The 17,774-nt window shown below is 36.2% G+C and overlaps 2 protein-coding genes across 3 annotated transcripts in view; one reads left to right on the top strand and one right to left on the bottom strand.

Annotated features, from left to right (window-relative positions):
* The first annotated feature begins 355 nt into the window (after positions 1-355).
* On the top strand, positions 356-4,419 carry LOC121990857. Its single transcript, XM_042544918.1, has 7 exons — positions 356-400; positions 1,204-1,398; positions 1,651-1,704; positions 1,933-2,117; positions 2,628-2,862; positions 3,095-3,766; positions 3,859-4,419. Exons 1-7 carry the CDS (start codon positions 356-358, stop codon positions 4,417-4,419), a joined length of 1,947 nt encoding a protein of 648 aa, XP_042400852.1.
* An 858-nt stretch (positions 4,420-5,277) lies between these two features.
* LOC121992268 overlaps positions 5,278-17,774 on the bottom strand; it is a 43,441-nt gene continuing 30,944 nt past the window's right edge. For both annotated transcript variants that reach the window (XM_042546510.1, XM_042546509.1), the window contains one exon: positions 5,278-5,696. In XM_042546510.1, coding sequence (XP_042402444.1) covers positions 5,577-5,696 — 120 coding nt within the window. In that variant the 3' untranslated portion in view covers positions 5,278-5,576. The remainder of the gene's footprint in view (positions 5,697-17,774) is intronic.

The raw sequence follows: 17,774 nt of genomic DNA on the forward strand, positions 1-17,774 counted from the left end.
CCTCATGATTTCAAAAGTAATAAAAAAATCTCCTAACTGGTAACATTGTAACATTATAACCCTTTGACGCTGGGAATACACACTAAAATACTGATGTCATCGTAAATTCCTTTTTGTTGGACAATAATACCCTTATTATGCTGTGAATTTAAATCCGAGACAATACTATCCTTAAACAAAAAAAAATAATTGCAAAACAACCTGATGATTTAAACAACAACTCATACAAAGACATTAAAAACTCATAGATGCTTTTATTCCACCAAAATGAGTACTTAAATTTTCAGTTGTACAAGAAGACAGTATATATGTCTCCATCGACATTAAGTAAAGACATTAAATTTTTTTTGGTTTCATGGATACAATATTTGTTAAACCAACTGTCATCAACAGAATCATGGTTATTTTCATCATCACTTATCACAAATATATCATCCTCTTCACTTAATTCAACATCAACAGACATATATTGCATTTAGTATATATGTCAAAAAATAATTCAACTACTTCAGTTAATTTTTTATTTTTTTCCCCGTTGAAACACAATGGTATATATGTCTTTTTCTTATCTTTACCGATTGACTACTATTGCCGACCAGTCAAGGGACTTTTTTGTTACTTTTGAAACCACGAGGATTGTTTTGTACTTTAACCAAACCTCAGGGGGTAAAATGTAATTCACCCTTTTTTATTTTTAAAATAATAAATCAATCAGTAAAAAAAATAAAAAATAAAAGATTAATGTATTTTAATTCTTTCAAAATATATATAAATTAGATTTACTAAAAAAAATAGATTCATTACTATTTAAAAGCATTATGTTTGATATTTCAAAAAAAAAAAAAAACATTATGTATGATTCATCTTAACCGATTATCTCCGGATTTACCCAAAAAAAAACAAATATTGGAGAAAACATATAAATAATTTTTCATTCTATTGATACAGTAGACAGGGGCGGATCTAGGTGAGGGCTGGAGGGGGCTGAAGCCCTCGCCAAGATTTGCCGGAGAAAGAGCTAAAGAGGAGTCACACTTGTTCTGTGTCCGGCGGCGGCGTGAGAAGCCGACAACCACTGGACAAAAAATGAAGCAGCGACATTTTCATCTTGTTTTTTTTTTTTTTAATAAAATTTATAGGCCTTTGCAGCCCAAGCCCAAGCCCAAATGCCCAATAGGTTATGTTTTTTTTTTTTGCCGTCAGTTCGTCAATTGCAATTTCTCCCTCTTCGCGATCGCGAATCTCGACTCCGCCTCAGCAGTCGGTGACTCGACGCTTCGACGCTTCGTTCTGTCGTCCTATGTTCGCCGGTCCACCGCCCACCAGTCCGACACCCGCCGGTCCGCCGCCCACTGCTCCGCCCGGCGGCGCCCGCTGACTGCAGCAGCTCCCTCTAAGGTTTTTTCTCTACTTTTATTTTGTTTTCTTGTGTAGTGTTGAATGTTGATTCCGTCGTCTGCCGGTCCATCGTGGCGTCGCCGACCAGTCTGCCGGCCGCCCGCGGCCCCCGCTGTTGATTTGATCAATGTTTTTCTTAACTTACTGAAATTCAAAAAATACTACCCTGTTGTCTGTTGAAAGTGAGTACTATTGTGATTTGATCCTAACAATTATTTAGATTAAGATTAAAACTTGTTAATTTCATTGCAGGACTTTGTGCATTTTGTCCGGGATCAGAAGGCTATTATTTGGCTCTTCCAGCAAGTACAAGTAAAGGATCTGTCTTACTCTTGATTTACAACATAGGTGGGCTCACGTCATTCACATAATTTGTGAATTCAAGGTTATTTTTTTTACCTTTCTTATTATTTTTTTTACTTTTTTATTTCAATTTAAATTAAGAAGTTTAGGGTTTAAATTAGTTGTGATTTGTGAATATTAATTTAGTTACATCATATACATGACTTTATTTTTAATTATTTATTTATGTAGATTATGGAGAGGTTTTTTAAACCTAAACGTTTTCGTGAGGGTTCTTCCAATGATCCTAATATTAATGAAGTTGTGGAAATTCAATCTCATGTGGAATTAGATTTAAATGATATTGTTAGTGATCCTGGATTACGAAAATCAATTGAAGAGTTTGATATTTCTATTCGAGATCAAGTCCGAAGAGAGTACTTGACTAGGGGGCCCTGCCAACCAATTGGGCATATGTATCCAAAAAGATCTTTTGGTAATCAAGAAAGGAGTTTCCAAGATAGTTGGTATAAAATATATACATGGTTAGAATATAGCATATCAAAAGATGCGGTGTTTTGCTTATGGTGTTATCTTTTTAAACCATCAAATAAAGGAGGTCGATATAAAGAGGATGCCTTTGTAAAAAATGGATTTATTAATTGGAAAAATGCTTTAGAAAGATTTAATTTGCATAATGGTGCCGTAGATAGTTGTCACAATCATGCTAGAGTACAGGTTGAATCTTTTCAAGATCAAAGACATAGTGTTTCAAATATATTACGAGCACATGGGTGAGATATAGAGGTTTCTTATCGCATCCGTTTAACAGCAATGTTGGATGTTACGCGATTTCTTTTAAAGCAAGGACTGTCTTTCCGTGGACATGATGAGTCAAGTAATTCTTTAAATAGAGAAAACTTTCTTGAATTGCTTCAATGGTACAGTCAACGAAATGAGGAAGTTTCAAAGGTTGTTAATCAAAATGCTCCCGGAAACAATCAAATGATTTCTCCAGCAATTCAAAAAGACCTTACGCGTGCTTGTGCCTCTGAGATCACACTTTCCATAATCGAAGATATTGGAAACAATGTTTTCTCCTTAATGGTTGATGAATCTCGAGACATTTCAGTGAAGGAGCAAATGAGAGTTGTTTTGAGATATGTGAACAAAAGAGGACAGGTGATTGAAAGATTCCTTGCAATTGTACATGTATCTGACACTAGCTCTCGTTCTTTGAAGGATGCTATCGATGCTTTATTTGCGAAACATGGATTATCATTATCTAGACTGAGAGGTCAAGGATATGATGGAGCTTCAAATATGCGGGGTGAATTCAATGGATTGAAATCTCTCATTTTACAAGAAAAATCCATATGCAAGTTATATTCATTGTTTTTCTCACCAATTGCAGTTAGTTATTATTGCTGTTGCCAAGAGTAATCTCAATGCGAGTTATTTTTTTAACTATGTCACTATGATTGTTAACACAATGGGAGCATCATGTAAAAGGAGGGATCAACTTAGGCAAATTGAACATGATAGGATTGTTGTAATGTTGGAGGGTGGAGACATTAGTACAGGCAGTGGCAAAAATCAAGAAACTAATTTAGTAAGGCCAGGAGACACTCGTTGGGGATCACACTACTTGACATTGAGTCGTCTATTATCTATGTGGCCTTCAGTGATTCAAGTGTTGGAGAATATTTGTGATGATTCTAGTTCTTTTGATAGTAGAGGGGTTGCCAAAAGTTTGATTCAGAAAATGGAGAATTATGAGTTTGTTTTCATGTTGCACTTGATGAAGATGATATTGGGAATGACAAATGAGTTGTCACTTGTGTTACAACAAAAGGATCAAAATATTGTCCAAGCCATAAGTTTGATTGAGAGTGTGAAAGATCAATTTCAAATATTTAGGGAAGACGGATGGCATACAATTATAGATAAAGTCAACACATTTTGTGAGTTGAATGAGATCCCAGTGCCGGAGATGAAAGACAATTGTATGATTGGTGGTCGTAGTAGACGTAGAAGGCAAGTCATCACCAATTTGCATTATTATCGTGTGGAGATTTTCTATCAGGTATTATTTTTTAAAAAAAATTATTATTATTATATTCATCGATCCTAGTTTTTTTACTTATTAATAATTTTTTTTGTGAATTATAATGTTAGGTTGTTGATTCAGTTATACAAGAGATGAATACTCGTTTTTCAGAAGTTGGCACAGAATTGCTTAGTTGTATAGCATGTCTTTATCCAAGGAATTTTTTTTCTGAATTCAATGTTCAGAAACTCGTTCGACTTTGTGATTTATATCCTGAGGACTTCTCAACAAATGATTGTATAGTTATTGAACAACAACTTCAGAATTTCATTCATAATATACGACAGGATCCAAATTTTTTTGGAATTGAAGATTTGGGAAGTTTTGCTCAGAAAATTGTTGAAACTCAAAAAAATCAAGCTTATCCATTGGTTTATCGTCTGATTGAGATGACATTAGTTTTACCAGTTGCGACCGCTTCTGTTGAAAGAGTATTTTCTGCGATGAAGACGATAAAGACTGATTTACGTAACAGAATGGGAGACGAGTGGATGAATGACAGTCTAGTCGTATACATCGAGAAAGATATCTTTTCAACAATTGAAAATGAGCAAATATTGCAACGTTTTCAAAAGATGAAAAGCCGCAGGATGCAGTTACCTCCTCTTTCTTATCCAACGATCACCTAATATGTCACAAAGTGTTAACCAATACTTCAATAAGCAATAGTCTAATTGCAATTTATTAATTTAGTATTTTATCTTTTTGTGATGTCAAATTGAACTTTTTGTTATTAAATATATTTTTAATGTTACAAAAGATATTCTGTTAGCCCTCGTTAAAATTTCTCTCTGGATCCGCCCCTGACAGTAGAGGTGTATAAAGGTGTTAAAAATAAATCCGATTCGACGACCTAATCTAAGTTGGTCTAAAAAATATCTAAGTTGGAATTTGATATTTTCAAATTTGGATCGAATATGAATTGAAACATTTTTGGGTTAAAAATTTTCGGATTCGGATCAATCAAGTTGACCCAAATTTAAGATTCATTTAATTTTTAATGTTAAATCAAAATTAATTTTAAAAATTAAGATATATATATATATATATATATATATATATATATATATATAATCTTAATTTTTAAAATTAAATTTATTAATGTTAAATCAAATTTAATTTTAAAAAATAAGATATTTTTATATATATTAATATTAAATTTTAATTTTAAATTAAATTAAATTTTAAAAATTAAAATATTTTTATATATATTAATATTAATTTTTAGTGTTAAATTAAATTAAATTTTAAAAATTAATATATTTTTATATATATTAATATAAATATTAATATGATAACAATGAAATATTAAGATAAAAATAAAAATAATTAAAAAATAGATAAAAAAATTTATTTTGAATCAGATTTTTAAATTATTTAATCAGATTCGGGTTGATCATATTAGAGTTAAATTCGAAATTCAAATTAGATTTAAAATAAATTATGGTCCGACCCAAACTCGATCCGTCCGAATTGACACAGTGGTGTGAAAAAAAAAACATTTACATTATTATGACATACCAGACAACAATAAATTAAATGCCAAACAACAATAAATAGGATTTTAATTCCCATCTGACGCAAAGCCCAACCCGCCCGTTCAAAATGTATCTCATTCACCACATGATTATTAGCATATCACAACCGAAGCACACCCACCCTCTTTTTATACATTTTGCAAGGTCCCTACCCCTCACTAGGCAAGAACAAGCATCCTTATTTACTGGCTCTATCCTGGGTTTACGACATCCTTGACAATGGGACTCAGCAAAACCTTGAACGTTCGTTAAGACGATCTTTCCAATTTGAAGCTCTTGTTCTTGATGATCTTCTGCAGTGCTTTCTTTGCTTCATCAAGAGTCTCCACCGAGTGCTCCACCTCAAATGACAGCCTTTGAATGTTGAACTGCAAGATTGAGAGAGAGTCTAAGAAGGTGAAGATGCATAACAAATCGACAAATATGTCTGATGGCACAGTAAGAATCATGCATTGCAGCCAAACAAGCTTACTCGATAAACTAGTTTACTTAAAATAGAAATCTTCCTCTACGATTACCGAATGGATAGTCACTGTTAAGCGGCAACACCAATTTTTCCCTTTGAAGTGCTTTCTTGCAACACTTGAAGGGATTACTTGACCATTATATTATTAAAATCTAAATGAATTTTGGCGAGGTTCGTAACTACAAGTTCACTTGATGATAGGATTTTTGAGGAGTCAACGATGAGCAAAGGATATTTATTGAACTAATCGTGTACGTCATTATAAGGAGTTAAAAGAAAAACTAAGCAAGGTGGAAAAGTTACTACATAAGGTAGAAGTTTGGGTTTCTGTATGAGTCATATAAGCACTCAAGCTACAAACTCCTATAAAGAAGCCTTGCAAGCAACAGAAGGTAGAATCTCCAGCCCTTGGTTTTTGTAGACCATCTGATTTTAAAGAAGGTATTAGCAGCAATATTTGTACTATTAAACAAGCTAATACACAGATACAACTTCTAGTTACTATACTAGAAAAACTTGAGAGCCTGGAAGATAGAATAAAGAAGATTGAAGGACAAACAATTCCTCAACAACAACCTTTGCCTGAAGCAATAATACAGAATCTGACTGAGAAAATAAAGGTTCTATCTATACAAGAAAAGCCTAAAGAAGAAAAAGGGAAGTTAAGGGTTTTCACAGATCCCTTTACAATTCTCAAAGAAGAAAAAGCTAAGCTAAAGAAATGACTTCACGGACATCAAATCCTCCTGTTACAACTCTTACAAGGACAAGAACTGAGGAGGCACCATTATTTGAAGATCAAGTTAGAGAATACCGCCAGACTCAAAGACGTCGGTATAATACACAAAGAAGCCTTCAGAGAATAACCCGAAGAATTACTGGAGGGGTATTTAACAATTCTCTTGAACAACAGATGGACCCGCAGGTGCAATTAAGACTTTCAATGCAGGAAAGAGCATCCATAGTCCCTGCAGAAGTACTTTATCATTCCAGAAGAGATGATGCACATCACAGGGTATATATGCATAGATCAGAAGAAGCCATGCTTGTTACAAGTAATCAAGTTGATAGAGCCTTCATCCAACCAGAAAGCTTTAATCAATTACAAAGAAGCGGAATGCGATTCCTTCATATGGGAGTTATTCAGGTACGAATTCAAATTCTTCACAGACAAGAAGAAGGAACATTAGCTCTTATCGTCTTCCGCGACAATCGATGGCAAGGTGATCAAGCTATATTTGCTACTATGGAAGTGGATCTTACTTATGGAAGCCAACTGGTATATGTTATACCTGACACTATGTTAACTATTGCTGATTTTTATCAAAATATTCAAGTGTCTATTCTAACAAGAGGATATGAAAACTGGAGGAATGGGGAAGCCAATTTACTAATCACTAGAGGATTAGTAGGAAGATTATCAAATACTCCTAATGTTGGTTTTGCATATAATGTCCAAAATGTAGTTGACTATCTTGCAAGTCATAGAGTTAGAGCTCTTCCTGGAAGAAGATACAATACCAGAGATATCCAAGGACATAACTGGATCATACGACAGTCAACTGTAAGTATACCTATGCAGCCTACGGAGGTAAATACCCGGAATCTTCTAGATGGAAGTGTTTCATTGCAATTTGATACTTATCAAGTAGCAACCTCATCATCTCAAATAAAATATAATGCTAAAGATGAAGAAGTTCCATCTGATGAGGAAGAAATTACTAATCATATAATTGCAGTACTCACTGAAACAAGGATAGAGAATGAAGAATTAGATATGCAAGACAGAGCATATAGAGATTTGGAGCGACTCTCCTGTTCGCAGGTAAAAGATTTAATTCCATTTATGAATGAATACATGAATCTTGCTGCAAAAACAGGAAGATTATTTACTGGACCAGAACTATCGGAGAAATTCTGGTTAAAGCTACCTGGAGATCTTGGTAGAAGAATAAAGCCGCCATTTGAAGATAAATATCAAGGGAATATTATGGGAGTTCATCCTCGAGTGGTATTTACCTATAAATATTTGGAGGAAAAATGCAAAAAGACAGCTTTCAGTAGATCTCTTAAAGATTTAACCTTCTGCAGTCAAATCCCTATTCCAAGTTATTACAGAGATCCAAAGAGAAAGTATGGGATCAGAAAATCAACCACATATAAAGGCAAACCTCATCAATCTCATGCACGTATTGAAAAGAAGAAACAACTGATAAGGAACAAGAAGTGCAAATGCTTCCTTTGTGGAGAAGAAGGACATCTTGCACGAGACTGCCCAAAGGAATACAAAAATGTAAAAAGAGTAGCCTTATTTGAAGGACTGGAATTACCAGATGACTATGAAATCCTTTCTGTTAATGAAGGTGAAGATCAATCAGACGCTATATACAGTATCTCAGAAGGCGAGGACCATCAGATTAATTCTATCCTTAACTCAAAATTCCTTTGTGTTTTTATCGAAAGTACCAATTCATATATGATAGGAAAATCTGGGGGATGGCAACCAATGGTAAAAATACCGAAAGCTCAGCATGATTGCAATCATGTTTGGGAAATCAATGGAGAAATAAATGCTCCATATATAAGATGTACTTGTTGCAAAAGGGATACTATGAAGAAACACAGAATGCATTGCAGTTTATGCCATATCACATCTTGTGGGATGTGCACCAGGAACTACTTTGATATGACAATCCCTGTTGAAAGGTCTGTTCCTATACCTTTTATTCCAAGTAATTTAATACAGGAGCAGCAAAGCTATATAGCATGGGCTAAAGCAGAGATAGAAAGATTGAAGCAAGAAATATTGAGAATAGAATCTCTTGCCGAACATCAGCAAAATATCCTCAAGCAAGAATTTAATGAAGAAAAGGAAAAGATCATCAGAATAGCCAGTGCTGATAAGCTGGAGGTTGATACGGAAAATGAAGAACTCCGTTTGAAAAACGATGCCTTAGAACTGGAGAATTCAGACCTTAAAAGAAGACTTCAAGAAATTAATGAAGAGGTATTTGAAGAAGAAAATGAGGAAATAAATGTTTTTATTGACTCTGGAAGAGAAAAGGTATTCTCAGTAGAAGAAGTACAACAACCCAGAATAAAGAGTAATGGATTATTTAATCTCACAGTTGAGCTGGACATCCCTGGAGTTGACAAATTCAAAGTCAATGCAATTCTAGATACGGGGGCAACAACTTGTTGCATCGATCAGGTATCCATACCTCCCTCAGCTATTGAAGATAACACTTTTATTGTGAATTTCAATGGAATTAATTCAAAGACTACAGCCAATAAGAAGCTGAAGTATGGAGCCATGCGAATAGGGAAACACTGCTTCCGAATACCGTACACATATGCATTCCCTCTTACTCTTGGAGGTAACATAACAATGATTTTGGGATGTAACCTTATCAGGGCAATGTACGGTGGAGTAAGAATTGAAGGAGATGAAGTAACATTCTACAAGAATGTGACTACAATCAAAACTCAGCAGCCGTTCCTATAGCTTCTTCAATTGAAGAATTAGAGCAAGAAGAAGAGGAGTATAATCAAATTCAGGAACAGGTATGCACATGGAATCCTAGTCAAGGTTTGAAGAATTTTATCAAAGAACTAACTGACATAGAATATATTGGGGAGGATCCTATGAAATATTGGGCTTCTAACAAGATACTTTGCAGATTAGACTTAAAGAATCCTGATCTTGTTGTAGAAGACAGACCCCTCAAGCATGTGACACCTAAAATGCAAGATTCTTTTCAAAGGCATGTAAGTGCATTACTAAAACTGGAGGTTATAAAGCCAGTAGTAGCAAGCACAGAACAACTGCAATCATAGTATACTCTGGCACTACTGTTGATCCGAAGACAAGACAAGAAAAGAAGGGTAAGGAACGAATGGTATTCAATTACAAGAGGCTTAACGATAATACCCATAAAGATCAGTATAGTTTACCTGGCATAAATACAATTATCCAGAAGGTTGGAAGAAGCAAAATTTATTCCAAATTTGACTTGAAAAGTGGCTTCAATCAAGTTGCAATGAGCCCAGAATCTATTCCATGGACAACTTTCTGGGTACCAGATGGACTATATGAATGGCTGGTTATGCCGTTTGGTTTGAAAAATGCCCCTGCAGTCTTCCAACGAAAAATGGACTTCTGTTTTAAAGGTTATGAAAAATTTATAGCAATCTATATTGATAATATTTTAGTCTTCTCAGAAAATGAAGAGGAACATCAAGATCATCTCAAGCTACTTTTGAATATTTGCAAGAAAAATGGGCTTATACTTAGTCCTACGAAAATGAAGATTGGAAGTCCTACAGTGGAATTCTTGGGAGCAACAACTGGGCAATCTAAAATAAAGCTCCAACCTCATATTATTTCAAAAGTTGCGGACTTCAAAGAAAAAGAATTAAAGACAACAAAGGGACTAAGGTCATGGTTGGGTCTTCTTAATTATGCTCGTGCTTATATCCCTAATCTGGGGAAAATGTTGGGCCCTTTGTACTCAAAAACATCACCAACGGGGGAAAGACGAATGAATTCCCAGGACTGGTCCTTGGTGAGGCAAATAAAGAAGATAGTCCAAAACCTCCCAGAACTTAACGTTCCCCCAGTATCATGCTACGTTATTAGTGAAGCAGATGGATGTATGGAAGGGTGGGGAGGAATTCTTAAATGGAAACCTCACAAATTTGATCCCAAAACATCTGAGCTGATTAGTGCTTATGCTAGTGGCAAATTCTCTCCTCCAAAATCAACCATTGATGCGGAGATACATGCAGTAATGAATAGCCTCAACAATTTCAAAATATATTATCTTGACAAAGAGGAGGTTTTAATAAGAACTGATTGTCAAGCGATTATCAGTTTCTTCAATAAATCAACCCAGAATAAACCTTCTAGGGTCCGATGGGTAGCCTTCACTGACTTCATTATCGGGCTGGGAATTGATGTTCAATTTCAGCATATTGAAGGTAAAGATAATACCCTTGCTGACGCCCTATCTCGACTTGTTTGCTCTATTACAGGATCATGGACTCCTCAAGAAAAAGAATGTTCAGTCTTAGCACAAGTGGAGGCAGCATTAGTACAGCTGAAGGAGAGGCCCGATACCAAGGCATCCCAACACCTGAAGGACCTTATCAACTGCTAGACCAATATGAGGAACTCAGCAGAGGCAGAAGCCCAAGCCCAAGGATCTTTGGGACACAAGAAAAAGATCTCAGAGCCCATCTTGAAGACATCGAGTGGACAGCATCACGCTACGTCCTCAACAGTATATGAGAACTCAAGCTCATCAATGATGCCAAGAAAGCAGATTTTGAATATCAGGGAAAACTCAGAGGTGGCCTCTACTTTAAAGATTCCCTTGCGGAAGTGATAAAAGTCAAAGATGAATTATTGGATCTCTTTATTAAAGCTCAGAACATTTTGCAACGTTTAAGAGACACACCACCGTAAAGAAGCATGGTGGACCCAGAAAATCCAAAAACCCAGACATCCAAATCTTACTCTTTAAAGATATTTTGGACTGAGCCTCGGGGAGCCGTCCATCTATCCTAAGAGATAAGAATGACTTTAGCTTTATCTTAATAATTGGACTAGCCTGAGCTGTAAAAAGACTAGCCTTAGTTGTAAAGGGTACGAAAAGAAAGAGATAAGGATACTCGTGAATGACGATGGGGCCCCCTTGAGTACCCGATTCACTTATCCAACTCTCCTTACTTTTCTATATAAACTCTTCCTTAGCTCATTGCTGGACACACACCGCATCTCGGTACAAGTCCAACTCTGAGAAGCTTGTAAGTTTGTAAGCTTGTAATTTCTTTTCAAAGCAATTTCAGTATTGTAAGTTTTTAATCTCTCTTTTAATACATTATCTAAAGTTGTTTTGAAATTATTCCAAATTACCACGCTATTTTGGTATCAGAGCTTAGCTCATGGCTGAGTAAACCTTTGGTTCAAGGTGTTCAGGGGAGAAGTTGTTAAGATTTTGTTCCACCCTATAATTCCCACAGGCATTAACAGATATCTTTCTTTAAAACCTAGAGTTAATAAATTACAACTGTTGATCGGTACAAGGTTTCTTTTCTTTTAAAGGTTCCTCTGGATTCTCTTGGTGGTTGTGTTAGGCTTACAGGCTCCTCCTTGGCTTATCTATTTGGTGGGTACCCGACAAGGTTCATAGTGGTATCAGCAGGAGGTTGATAATTTGAAGCTGCTTCCTGTGAATAAATAGTCTCTTGAAGTTGCTGTAACTGTGGATAATCCGAGATCCATTCATCGTTTGTAGTTGTAGCAATAATATGGTCATCTCCTCCAGTTTCTCCACCACCTTCCGTGAAGGGATTGGTAAATTCCTCTGTAGGCATAATGGAGCTGGATGTGGCTGTATCCTGTAGAGCCAAATATTGTAGATAATTGAGATTATCATCATCAGAGTCAATCAACATACATAAGAAATTTGTTGGTGGTGACTCTTCATCCAGTTTTTGTTGTAATTGCCTTCGGTATTCTCTCGAATCCTGTAACATTCGTGCTGTTCGAGCTAAGGATGAAGCCATTGTTGGTAGTCCTTCAATAAGATATAGATACGCTTCTTCCTCATAGAATTTATGATGGGTAACACGATAATCCCTTGCCTTTCTGCTTAAGGTATCTAGCCTTTCTTCACTTGTTGTCTGAATAGATTTACCTTTTAGCTTCAAAGTTTTTTCTTTGGCAACATAAAAGTCATATTCTTGTGCATTTTCTTCATCACTGCAGCAATAAAACCAACCAATGCATTGAGGATTTGCTTTGTATTTAGAGCAAACCTGTATAGTTGTTGACCCAAAGCCTTGACCTTCTCTAGCTGTTGGTTGTAATATCTGGACTTCCCTTACTTGAGGTGTGGCAATATACTCCAGAATAAGTTGTTCTATACATTCCTGTTCTTCCAGATAGATATCTTCATTAGTGGTATTGTATGTCAGTATTTTGATTTCCACTCTGTAATCAGTATCAATAACACCTCCCATAATAATAATGCCTCTTAATGCTGCACTGGATCGGGGAGCTATGCGTGCATATAGACCATCCGGGACTTGAATGCATATCCCTGTTGTTAGTAATCTTCTTTCATTAGGGGTTATATTCTTTGCATAATCTATTGCCAGGTCATATCCTGCTGCCCCATGACTTCTTCTTACTAGTAATACGGCTGAAGCCGATATCCTTCTTACCAGTAATTCTTCATTCTCTATCCTTGTTTCAGTGAGTACTGCAATTATATGATTAGTAATTTCTTCCTCATCAGATGGAACTTCTTCATCTTTAACATTATATTTTATTTGAGATGATGAGGTTGCTGCTTGATAAGTATCAAATTGCAATGAAACACTTCCATCTAGAAGATTTCGGGTATTTATCTCCGTAGACTGCATAGGCATACTTACAGTTGACTGTCGTATGATCCAGTTATGTCCTTGGACATCTCTGGTATTGTATCTTCTGCCAGGAAGAGCTCTAACTCCATGACTTGCAAGATAGTCAACTACATTTTGGACATTATATGCAAAATCAACATTAGGAGTATTTGATAATCTTCCTACTAATCCTCTAGTGATTAGTAAATTGGCTTCCCCATTCCTCCAATTTTCATATCCTCTTGTTAGAATAGACACTTGAATATTTTGATAAAAATCAGCAATAGTTAACATAGTGTCAGGTATAACATATACCAGTTGGCTTCCATAAGTAAGATCCACTTCCATAGTAGCAAATATAGCTTGATCACCTTGCCATCGATTGTCGTGGAAGACGATAAGAGCTAATGTTCCTTCTTCTTGTCTGTGAAGAATTTGAATTCGTACCTGAATAACTCCCATATGAAGGAATCGCATTCCGCTTCTTTGTAATTGATTAAAGCTTTCTGGTTGGATGAAGGCTCTATCAACTTGATTACTTGTAACAAGCATGGCTTCTTCTGATCTATGCATATATACCCTGTGATGTGCATCATCTCTTCTGGAATGATAAAGTACTTCTGCAGGGACTATGGATGCTCTTTCCTGCATTGAAAGTCTTAATTGCACCTGCGGGTCCATCTGTTGTTCAAGAGAATTGTTAAATACCCCACCAGTAATTCTTCGGGTTATTCTCTGAAGACTTCTTTGTGTATTATACCGACGTCTTTGCGTCTGACGGTATTCTCTGACTTGATCTTCAAATAATGGTGCCTCCTTAGTTCTTGTCCTTGTAAGAGTTGTAACAGGAGGATTTGATGTCCGTGAAGTCATTTCTTCAGCTTAGCTTTTTCTTCTTTGAGAATTGTAAAGGGATCTGTGAAAACCCTTAACTTCCCTTTTTCTTCTTTAGGCTTTTCTTGTATAAATAGAACTTTTATTTCTCGGTCAGACTCTGTATTATTGCTTCAGGCAAAGGTTGTTGTTGAGGAATTGTTTGTCCTTCAATCTTCTTTATTCTATCTTCCAAGCTCTCAAGTTTTTCTAGTATAGTAACTAGAAGTTGTATCTGCGTATTGGCCTGTTTAATAGTACAAATATTGCTGCTAATTCCTCCTTTAAAATCAGATGGTCTACAAAAACCAAGGGCTGGAGATTCTATTCCTTCTGTTGCTTGCAAGGCTTCTTTATAGGAGTTTGTAGCTTGAGTGTTTATATGGCTCATGCAGAAACCCAAGCTTCTACCTTATGTAGTAACTTTTCCACCTTGCTTAGTTTTTCTTTTAACTCCTCAGAAAGACGTATGGCTTGTTCTTCTATGTGTTTAGGCCGTTCTGTTATCATAATGATAACTTCTTTTAGTTGCTTTTCAGTTAAAGGCTTGCTTTCTAGCACTTCCTGAGTCAGATTTTCTAGGGCTTTACTAATCTTGTGATTTTCAAATTTCAAAGCCTCTATTTGCTCTTGGACTTGTTTAAAGTTCTTTAAATGAACTCTACAAGACAAACAAATTCTATCGTAGATTACTGATATATTGTGAGCTAACTCTCTTTTTGTAGGCTGGGCTTGTTTTTGAGCAAGGTCAAGGTATTCTAGGTTCGAAGTATGTGATTTAGTGTATCATTCCTGTATTTGTTCTTCCCACCTTCTGGACATTTACAACTAATTTTTATCTTAACTTTAGATGGCTTACAGCTTAGAGGGTTCTAAGAGTTTTCTTGCTCACACAGGTGTGCTCTTGGACTTACTTTTGGCTTCCAGCCGTTACTGCCAAGTGAGGACCTGTTCTTTTGCAATCCACCCGTCGTTCCCCGGTCGCCTTATTACCATTAAAAAGTTTTGGATAAAAACAAGTTGATTAGATACTATATCAGTTCATGTGTTTGCTATAACTGATCAACAGTTGCAATTCGCTAGACATGCCCATAGACTTAACTATAACTGATCAACAGTAGTAATTTATTAACTCTAGGCTTTAAAGAAAGATATCTGTTAATGCCTGTGGGAATTATAGGGTGGAACAAAATCTTAACAACTTCTCCCCTGAACACCTTGAACCTTTGGCTTCCAGCCGTTACTGCCAAGTTAGGACCTGTTCTTTTACAATCCACCCGTCGTTCCCCGGTCGCCTTATTACCATTAAAAAGTTTTGGATAAAAACAAGTTGATTAGATACTATATCAGTTCTTGTGTTTGCTATAACTGATCAACAGTTGCAATTCGCTAGACATGCCCCTAGACTTAACTATAACTGATCAACAGTTGTAATTTATTAACTCTAGGTTTTAAAGAAAGATATCTGTTAATGCCTGTGGGAATTATAGGGTGGAACAAAATCTTAACAACTTCTCCCCTGAACACCTTGAACCTTTGGCTTCCAGCCGTTACTGTCAAGTTAGGACCTGTTCTTTTGCAATCCACCCGTCGTTCCCTGGTCGCCTTATTACCATTAAAAAGTTTTGGATAAAAACAAGTTGATTAGATACTATATCAGTTCATGTGTTTGCTATAACTGATCAACAGTTGCAATTCGCTAGACATGCCCCTAAACTTAACTATAACTGATCAACAGTTGTAATTTATTAACTCTAGGTTTTAAAGAAAGATATCTATTAATGCTTGTGGGAATTATAGGGTGGAACAAAATCTTAACAACGGGTAAGGAACGAATGATATTCAATTACAAGAGGCATAACGATAATACCCATAAAGATCAGTATAGTTTGCCTGGCATAAATATAATTATCCAGAGGGTTAGAAGAAGCAAAATTTATTCCAAATTTGACTTAAAAAGTGACTTCCATCAAGTAGCAATGAGCCCAGAATCTATTCCATGGACAGCTTTCTGGGTACAAGATGGACTATATGAATGGCTGGTTATGCCGTTTGGTTTGAAAAATGCCCCTGCAGTCTTCCAACAAAAAATCGACTTCTGTTTTAAAGGTACTGAAAAATTTATAGCAGTCTATATTGATGATATTTTAGTCTTCTCAGAAAATGAAGAGGAACATCAAGATCATCTCAGGCTACTTTTGAATATTTGCAAGAAAAATGGGCTTATACTTAGTCCTACGAAAATGAAGATTGGAAGTCCTACAGTGGAATTCTTGGGAGCAACAATTGGGCAATCTAAAATAAAGCTCCAACCTCATATTATTTCAAAAGTTACGGACTTCAAAGAAGAAGAATTAAAGACAACAAAGGGACTAAGGTCATGGTTGAGTCTTCTTAATTATGCTCGTGCCTACATCCCTAATCTGGGGAAAATGCTGGGCCCTTTGTACTCAAAAACATCACCAACGGGGGAAAGACGAATGAATTCCCAGGACTGGTCCTTGGTGAGGCAAATAAAGAAGATAGTCCAAAACCTCCCAAAACTCAACGTATGCTACGTTATTATTGAAGCAGATGGATGTATGGAAGGGTGGGGAGGAATTCTTAAATGGAAACCTCACAAATTTGATCCCAAAACATCTGAGCTGATTAGTGCTTATGCTAGTGGCAAATTCTCTCCTCCAAAATCAACCATTGATGCGGAGATACATGCAGTAATGAATAGCCTCAACAATTTCAAAATATATTATCTTGACAAAGAGGAGGTTTTAATAAGAACTGATTGTCAAGCGATTATCAGTTTCTTCAATAAATCAGCCCAGAATAAACCTTCTAGGGTCCGATGGGTAGCCTTCACTGACTTCATTACCGGGCTGGGAATTGATGTTCAATTTCAGCATATTGAAGGTAAAGATAATACCCTTGCTGACGTCCTATCTCGACTTGTTTGCTCTATTACAGAATCATGGACTCCTCAAGAAAAAGACTGTTCAATCTTAGCACAAGTGGAGGCAGCATTAGTACAGCTGAAGGAGAGGCCCGATACTAAGGCATCCCAACACCTGAAGGACCTTATCAACTGCTGGACCAATATGAGGAACTCAGCAGAGGCAGAAGCTCAAGCCCAAGGATCTTTGGGACACAAGAAAAAGATCTCAGAGACCATTTTGAAGACATCGAGTGGACAGCATCACGCTACGTCCTCAACAGTATATGGGAACTCAAGCTCATCAATGATGCCAAGAAAGCAGATTTTGAATATCGGGGACAACTCAGAGGTGGCCTCTACTTTAAAGATTCCCTTGCGGAAGTGATAAAAGCCAAAGATGAATTATTGGATCTCTTTATTAAAGCTCAGAACATTTTGAAACGTGTAAGAGACACACCACCGTAAAGAAGCATGGTGGACCCAGAAAATCCAAAAACCCAGACATCCAAATCTTACTCTTTAAAGATATTTTGGACTGAGCCTCGGGGAGCCGTCCATCTATCCTAAGAGATAAGAATGACTTTAGCTTTATCTTAATAATTGGACTAGCCTGAGCTGTAAAAAGACTAGCCTTAGTTGTAAAAGGTACGAATAGAAAGAGATAAGGATACCCGTGAATGACGATGGGGCCCCCTTGAGTACCCGATTCACTTATCCAACTCTCCTTTCTTTTCTATATAAACCCTTCCTTAGCTCATTGCTGGA

Source organism: Zingiber officinale, chromosome 6B (assembly GCF_018446385.1).
Source record: "Zingiber officinale cultivar Zhangliang chromosome 6B, Zo_v1.1, whole genome shotgun sequence".
Lineage (NCBI taxonomy): Eukaryota > Viridiplantae > Streptophyta > Magnoliopsida > Zingiberales > Zingiberaceae > Zingiber > Zingiber officinale.